General features: G+C 44.6%; 2 protein-coding genes across 2 annotated transcripts; one reads left to right on the plus strand and one right to left on the minus strand.

Annotated features, from left to right (window-relative positions):
* Positions 1 to 470: 470 nt before the first annotated feature.
* On the plus strand, positions 471 to 1469 carry LOC103212168 (small cell adhesion glycoprotein). Its single transcript, XM_007958177.2, has 2 exons — positions 471 to 594; positions 1291 to 1469. Exons 1-2 carry the CDS (start codon positions 471 to 473, stop codon positions 1467 to 1469), a joined length of 303 nt encoding a protein of 100 aa, XP_007956368.2.
* A 2761-nt stretch (positions 1470 to 4230) lies between these two features.
* On the minus strand, positions 4231 to 7413 carry DAZAP2 (DAZ associated protein 2). The gene is made up of 5 exons (XM_007958165.2): positions 7401 to 7413; positions 6227 to 6345; positions 5485 to 5543; positions 5298 to 5418; positions 4231 to 4359 (listed from the first exon to the last, which is right to left on the minus strand). The coding sequence occupies exons 1-5, from the start codon at positions 7411 to 7413 to the stop codon at positions 4231 to 4233; spliced, it is 441 nt and encodes a 146-aa protein (XP_007956356.1).
* Between the last annotated feature and the right edge of the window lie 865 nt (positions 7414 to 8278).

Genomic DNA, 8278 nt, shown 5'->3' on the forward strand with positions numbered 1-8278 from the left:
ATCACTATGGAAGTAGATTGCCCAGTCTTCCTTCCGTGGAGTGGCTGGTGGGTTTGAACCTCCAGCCTTCTGGGTAGCAGTCAAATGCCTTAGGCACTACACCACGAGAGCTCCCATTCCTAGTAGTAGCCAACTCTTAACTGAGTTACTTAACTGTCACAACAACTCTTTGAAGTAGGTTCTGTTATCTCCATTTTGCAAATTAGGAAACTGATGCATAGAAGGGTTAGGGAATTTTGCAAGGTCACATAGCTAGTAAAGGGCAGAGCTCTAGAGCTCGTACTTTGAAGCACTTCATTAAACAGAGAGAAAACTGCCAAAATGTTGTTTCTGGGATGCTGCTTTATGTTCTTCTCTATTCTCCAGATTTTTATATATGAATTTACTATAAGGAGTGCAATGGTAAAACTTTTGAACAGGGAAGAAAGTGGTAAAATGGGAAGCACAAATACCTGCTTTGAAACAAAAGAATGACCCCATCTTCCTTTTCCACTTTTCTAAATTTGCCAGGGGAAGAACTGATGACCACCCCAATTTTGCAGGCCACTGAGGCCCTGTCCCCGGAAGCTGAAGCCGGCACAGCACTCATAGCAGGTAAAAAAGGTTCAGAGCCAAATCCAAGTGACTTTTAGGAATTAGGGGCCATCTCACACCAGAGGCAGCCTGAAACCCAGTGTGATGAGCTAGGATTTTCTCCACACAGGAATAGCACCACAACATCAGGGACCAAATCCATTAACAGGCTCATTTTGGCATGTGGGTTATCTTACATGAGGTTATAAAAAGATTTAGAGCCTTCTGTGAGAGATGCTGCCAGTAAATGATAGGTTGGAAGGTGGCTACAAATAGATAACAGGTATATATGGGCAGTATATTCAAGAGCATGTGGGTAGGGATGAGGATGTATGTGGTTTGTTGAGTGAGTGAGGAAGATGGGAGGGATCAGAGAAGCCCCTACAGGAGATTGGATTTAACAAAAACCCTTCCTGTTAAGATAAGCTATTTCCTATTTCCCTCCTTCATGTTTCTATCATAGTATCAGGAAGTGGTTGGGAGTTCCATTTTGTCAAAAATCAAAAGCCTTGACTTTAGTTTAGGCACCTAGAGACTCCAGATGTGTCCCATGGAAGTTGAACTTAGTAGGAGTATGGATTTGGAAGTGGACACTAATTAATTAAAACAGGAGGATCCTTAAGAAAAAAGCGGGGAAATTGTATAATTTGGGTGAGCCATTGAATTCTGAGACATCCTCAATCCTGTAAACTCTACATTTCCCCTCTCCTTCTCAAGTTGTGATCACCGTGGTCTTCCTCACACTACTCTCAGTCGTGGTCTTGATCTTCTTTTACCTGTACAAGAACAAAGGCAGCTACATCACCTACGAACCTACAGGAGGCGAGCCCAGCGCCATCCTCCAGATGGAAAGTGACTCAGCCAAGGGCAGGGAGAAGGAGGAGTATTTCATCTAATGAGTTCCGGGCCCCAAGGAGCTTATCCCAGGCTCCAGCACTAACACATGGACTGTTTATTAGGTGAAAGTTTCATCTGATGCCAAGGAGAAGCATTCATTCCTATGGGTGAATCTGAGCTCCCTCCAGGTCACAGGCCCAGATGTCAACATCATTGACATTAGGAACACAGAGAAAGCAACTTAAGTCTTTAGCCAGGCCTTTGTAATATAGCTGGTATTTATGACTGGCCAACAAGGCCTATACTAGGAAACATTTGAGTATATGCCCAGTCATCTTCACTTTCTTCACAGGTTGAGGCATGGGAGAAGTTAGGGTTGCTGGCTGCTCCACTTTGTCCCTCTATCTGGTCACCTAGTGATAGCCCCAGCATTGTTTCTCCTAGAGGCTGGACATTGGCGAAGAAACAGGTCAAGAGGGGTAGAGGGAGACCATGGATACCTTACCTCCTGATGAACGTGCTACATACTTTCATCTGAGCCCTTCCTTCCTATTATCCAACCACTTGTTGTACTATTTTTATTAGAATTAAAAGTTTTCAATAAGTAATACAGAAATCAGGTTCTCATGTACATGAAATAACCACCTTTACATTTCAGTTTATCCCACTTAAGCTTTTTGACATGACTTTCTTTTGCTTATCTAACAGCTCTGAGGATATACCCTCCCAAGCGTTAAGAATCTAAGGAAGTTTTAGAAGGTCCCAGAATTATGTCAGGGGTTTGGGACAAAGATGGTCCCGGCACGCATACCTTGGGAGATTAATTTAGCTTCTATCCTAACAAGAGCCAGATTTCCCAGAACAACCTCTGTGTATGACTGAGGGAACTAAGAAAAATCTATTACCTTTTCCCACCAGTGTTCTCAGAATCAACCCCAAAGAACCTTCTTGGATCTTGGTCGCAAAATGAGGTGTGTTTAAAAAGGTGAAATGTTTTAGCTCCCCAGTTTACTATTTACTTTGAAATTAAGCTAGATCTCCTTTCAGGTCTTAATGTATTAAGTCTGTTGTTTAAGGTGGTAAGGACTGTCTTGCCAGCCTAGATTACAGTTTTCAGTATTTCTCCACACAGAACTCTGGAGAAAATGAAGGTCCATCCTGAAGTTATACAACTTATATCAAGACATTTTCAAGCCAAACTTGTGTAAGTTAGGAGAATCACGTATTCCCTTGCTTCAAAGTTTAGGTTCTGAATCCCCTGGTATAACAGATTTTTAAGAATATGAAAGATCTTAGGAAATAAAGTGAAGAAGAGTTAACATCCAGAATGGAACTCATGAAAATACTCAAACCTTAGCCTTCTACTAGTGCATTTATTTCAAAGGTTTGATTAACGAAAACAGAACAACAACAGTACCTCTCTGAATTCTAAGTAGAATATAAAAGAATACAGAAGAGATCTAAAAGCAAGCTAAGTAAAGAATCCTTGGAGTGAGGTGTAATGCAACTTCATCACTTTATTCAAATCTTCAAAATAGTCTTTATTCTACATTTTTAGTATAAAAAAATCCACAAGTTAAGTGCACCACAGTGTAGAGAGAGACATACAACGCTGAACTTCCATTAACAGTCAATGGTACAGTCAAACATCACATGTACAGAACACAAATTTAGATGAACTGAAATTATAAGATAAAACAAAATCCAATTTCAGAAAACAAAATATTAAGGATCCCTGAAATATTCTTCACCCTAATGAGACGTCACTGGACTCAAGTCATTTTATAGTGAAGCATTCACCATATGACCCTATTAACCCAGCTGAGGAATTCTTGGGAGCTATGAGTGGCTACATCAGACACATTGACAGTAAATGGTAACCAATTTTTGATCTGAAAACTCCCCTTAATTTGGCTCTAAAGTCACCAGGCTTTTGAAATGAATCCTTCTCATCCCTCCTATTTTAAACAAACTGTTTAAGTACAGTTTGCATTGATACCTTTTGTTCAGATATGAGCTGTTTTTCTGGCACCAGAGCAAATCTGGTTCTGGTATGGAGAGGCAACAATGTATGAGAAGGGGACCCCCTCCAAAAAAAAAAAAAAAAATCTAAATGGCACCCTCCATTTTTGCCTGAGGAGATGCAAAAGCAGAAGTAATGGGGTCTGTGCTAAAGCACAGAGAGCTTCAGAGGATCCTTGTGAATGACTATTTAAAACATGACAAGTGGGGAGAAGTGCAGGGAAAGAAGAAAATTAGTCTGACTGGCTTTCTGTCCTGCACCATTGATTCGATGGAGACTGGTAGGAGGGAATGGTAGACTGGGGTTTGGGGTGGGACATGGGACACTGGATTGAAAGGAAAAGGCAGACAACTAATGCGTTTCATTTATAACAAGTAATATAAATCAAAGACTTAAAAGGAGATTAAAGACCAATCAGAATAATTTGGCAACTTTAATTCTTAGGAAGATCAAAGTTCCCTCCAAACCTAATTTGATGTTTTATTACTAAAAGCAAAGACCAGTATGGTACAGTATTACTCCAGAGGGATTAAAGGAAGATCCTTAGGGCTGCTTCACCCACATTCATTTTATGAATGGATACCTCCCCTACCTCAAAATGCTTTAGGGAGGTACTGCTACCATTACATGGTTCCTTATTAAGTTTGAAAAGTGCCTGAAAATTTGGGCACCAGAAAGACACCCCAACAACATGTGTCTAAACTGCAACTTCAGGTTAATATGACTAAAGCAGTTACATTGTGAGAAGTGCTGAAGGTATGTGATGTCTTTCCCGGCACAGAGGTGGCCTTGGTTCCTCACCAGATGGTGTAGCCACCATCTGAGCCACCCATGAAGAAGTTTCCCTTCCGCTGAGTTACAAGGACATTGGCTCCCTGCATGACTGCCAGCTGAGCAGCATTGGGAGGGCATCCAGGGGGTGGAGGCTGAAAGGAAAGGACAAGTTTCAGTGGGCAACAGGAAAGGGGACACAGGTGACTCAGAGGAGGCCTGTTAGACCAATAGCATTTTAAGGAGCTAGTTCTACCACCAATTCGGGTTTTAAAGCAGTTCTATATTTTCTGTGAACCCAAAGATACAAACAGGAAAGGGAGCCTATCACTCATTCAAGGGTTCCAGCTCCAAGATGAAGCCTATGGATACCTTCTAGTAACTGTGGGCAGTCCAGACCTATAGTCAGTTATCTTCAGGGTAGGAAATCACTCCCACTTATATTTCCAAAACAGGGAAGGGGTGCTAAGTCTGTGGCCCTATCCCACAGGGTCCCTGGATAGTTTTGAAACAAATCATTGAAGGCACCATTCTTAGCTTATCTCTAGCATATGATTACTGAGTAGATGGCACTATTTGGGCTTTAAACCCCATGCATAAGGGATCCAAGCAGAAGACATAATTAACTGAACTTCTTAATGTCCCAAAACAAAGTTGGCCAATTGTATTACTCTTCCTAAAAGCTACCTAACAGGTATATTGCATTCTACTTTTCAAACAAGGTTTCCAGATGTTGGTGGCAGATACTAAGTAAATGCTTACGGGATGAATAGTGTGTTATAAACCAGTTTACTGTACCAACTCACAAAGTTGCTAAAGCAGCAACCAAGAAGCATATGACAAGAAAATAAAGGAGTCTGGTTAAATTAGAATGTGACTGAGCTCCCTGGTGAATATGCCAGATGCTAATGACTTCCACAGCTCTGCCCTCTAAACCACTTTCTGCCAGACTAGAAGATGTCAGTGGTTATACTAATACTGGCAACTATTATCCAGGAAAAGTGAAATGGATGAATATAAAGTCCTTTCAGAAAGTTAATACACAAGAAGAACTGCATTTCTTTTGTTTTTTTTCTGATGAAGTCATACTCACAGGGATGTTGCCAGCAGTAGCCCCAGCTCCGAATCTGGCACCTGCATCATACCCTCCTTCCACCAACACTGTTGAACCAGGTGGATAGATAGGGCCAACTGGATAATAAGCCATGGGAATTGTGGAACCTAAAGGCCCAACAGCCACAGACTGGGCCATGGGAAGATACAGTGAGGCGCCAGGAAATGCAGCTGACATGGTGGGGACTGTGGCAGCCCCTGGATGCACAAAGCTTGGACGATAGAGCTAGAAGAAGCAGAAGAAGATGGGAAAGTATTACTTTATGACATTGTTATTTCAAATCTCTTCAACGAGTTAATGCTCCTGATGCAGATTAAAACAAACCAACCCAGTGCCGTGGAGTTGATTCTGACTCGTAGTGACCCTACAAGACAAAGGAGAACTGCCCTGCAGGGTTTCCAAGGCTATTACACTCCGTAAATTACACTAGTTGCCTTTTCACTGCCACTAAGTGTTTTCCTGATCATTAATTGAGATAGCTAATGTTTGGCTCAGGAGCTCTGGCATAGTGCCTAAGGCATTTGACTGCTAACCAGAAGGCTGGTGGTTCAAACCCACTGGCCACTCCTCAGAAGGAAGATGGGCAATCTACTTCCATAGTGATAGTGCCTTAGAAACCTGAGGAGGGGTCACTATGAGTCGAAATCAACTAGACGGCATATTACAACATACACAAATGTCTGGCTCAAGGAATGCAAATTCATCTTACCCTCAGCCTGTACCAAATAACATAATTATATAATGCATTCTCAAGCACAACAGAAATTGCTGAACTTATGTTTTTGTTAATTCATATGTGTATCCTTCTGTTTCTGAAGATCAAAAGATGTAGGGTCAGATTTAGCTAAGAACTGAAAATGTGGTCCAAGCATATTCTCAACTACTTAAGTCTAGTAAACTGGAAACACCTCAGAGTAAGCAGGTGGAGCATCAGTATAGGGTGGAGCCTGAGGAAGATGCAAGGTCTGAGGGTACACTGGATTCCCAGGAGGCTGCACTGGGTACGTTGGCTGCGTTGGATATTGACCTGGAAGACAAAAAAATAAAACTCTGTTGCCCACCATGCAGAGGTAACAAAATGGGGCAGGGTATGTTGGGTAGTTAACCTACTGGGAACATGCAGGAAGGATTTGCGGACAGACTGAACAGAAGGGACTCATTCCTGGGACCAACAAAACATTCTCCTCGCATCCTTAGAAACTGAAGTGCTGGATTCTGACTGGGCAGGAAGGGCACTGTTTCTGCCAGCATACTACTGTAAGGAGAAAGTCTAGCAGGATCCATGTTCCTCCAGAATGCAAAACGGGTCTAGAATCTCGTGATTCAGGCTTGCTGATCTTTCAACGATGTATCCTGCTGCTACCCTAGCTGGTCTCCACAGGGCTGGCTGTAAGGTTGATAATGACTGTTCACCTCACAGCTTTCTGTTCAAGGTCGACTTCCAAATAGAGTGAATGCTTTGAGTGAACGGCAAACCGGGAAAACGGTGAAGGGCTGAAGATAAAGGTACACTTTCCAAGCAGATTGAGGGGAAAGTTTTGACTGAGGACGAGGGAGAAGCTGGGGGCTGTTCTGACAGATACACTGGTACGATCACAGGAACGGGGAGAGTTGTGGCCCACCAGCGAAGGACAAGGTGGTGAGAAAGGACTAGAAAAACGGACCCTGTAGGCTCTGGCCAGTCTTTGGGCGCCGGCACCTCATTAGTTAAGCCCGGGGGCCTGCCGGTAGTTCCGGAGCGCGGCGCCCCGCCCCCGTCGGCTCTCCATTGGCCTACCTAAATCCCTGCTCTAGTTCCCCATTTGCTCTTGTATATGTCCATCACAACAACCCCCCCCCCACCCCACCCGAGTCCGCAGCTCTAAACTGCGCCACAGAGTTTAAGGAGAAAAGGCCCGGAGGGGGCGAGCAGCTGTACATCGGGAATGACGAAGACATCAGGCGCAGCCCAAGGCTACAAACGGCCAAGGAGAGCAGCGCAACCCGCCCCAACCCTGTCGCTTGGTGATCATGGACTCGAGACCCACTCGATCCGAGCCAGCACTACTCCCCCCGACGCCCTAAGGCTCCCCCTATCCTTGCCTTTGCTGTTCATGGTGGCTGCGGGTCCGGTTCGGCTCGGCGTCGCGGACGGTTATTTTTTTCGTCCTCTTCCTGTTCGGAGTCACTTCCGTGTCACGTGACGACTCGTCCTCCCAGCGTCACCCGCCGCCCGAGCGCTGCAGCTGCCGGAAACCCCGCCCCTTCGCCTGGCCTCTAGTCGCTCTAGGGCGAGCCCACGTGATCCTGCCCACTGACATTGGCCCCTCCCACCCCGTCCCTCAACTGGAGAAAAACCAAATCCAGGTATTGTCTCAAAGCAGGATCTTTCTTCTCTGGCGCTGGGAGGCGGAGTCGTAAAACCATTCCCCGGAACCTTTTGCCACCTACGCACATCAACCCAAGGTTACCTCACTTTGGCAGCCTTCCTTCGAGGGTCATAGGTTTCTACAAATTTTTCTAAAACATTTTCCTCAAACCTTGCTCTCTTAACGCGTTCCAACTCCCACCAAGTCCAATTTAAGTCTCAGCTCCGTCAAGATTTGTATTACCAGTTCAGTTCACACTATCCTTTGCTGATTTAGACCCTCACTGGAACCTTCACAACCCTGTGTCTGTTCTACCGACAGGCTGCAGGCAGTGACTTCTGGGTCACCACTTTTCCCACCAAAGGGAGAAGCATGCTCCGCTCTGCTCTTCACTACAACCAGCACAGAAACTGGCACACTCGCGGTACTCGTGGAGTGCTTGTGACCCTGCCCTGCCCTTCTTTTGAGACCAGTTACAGATGACCTGCGTGCTGCTCTGTGGGTATTGTCTCTGCGTATTGCTTCGTCTCTAACTTAATTGCCCTTAAGGACATCCTTTAGGGCAGCAGCTTGATTTCGTGAACTCCAGCTTCCAGAAGGTACTGCTGCTGT

The sequence above is a fragment of the Orycteropus afer genome, unplaced genomic scaffold, assembly GCF_000298275.1.
Source record: "Orycteropus afer afer isolate SDZICR_OR568_19922 unplaced genomic scaffold, OryAfe1.0 scaffold00859, whole genome shotgun sequence".
In the NCBI taxonomy this organism is placed as follows: Eukaryota; Metazoa; Chordata; class Mammalia; order Tubulidentata; family Orycteropodidae; genus Orycteropus; species Orycteropus afer.

Excerpts from the sequence above, each read along its gene's own strand:
- DAZAP2 (XM_007958165.2), bottom strand. Across the intron at positions 5,544-6,226 it reads CTCCACCTGCTTACTCTGAG|CTCTATCGTCCAAGCTTTGT; the intron begins GTGTTTCCAGTT and ends TGCTTCTTCTAG. Across the intron at positions 5,419-5,484 it reads GTCCCCACCATGTCAGCTGC|AATTCCCATGGCTTATTATC; the intron begins ATTTCCTGGCGC and ends TTTAGGTTCCAC.
- LOC103212168 (XM_007958177.2), top strand. The coding sequence starts at position 471 with ATGACCCCATCTTCCTTTTCCACTTTTCTAAATTTGCCAGGGGAAGAA. Across the intron at positions 595-1,290 it reads CGGCACAGCACTCATAGCAG|TTGTGATCACCGTGGTCTTC; the intron begins GTAAAAAAGGTT and ends CTCCTTCTCAAG.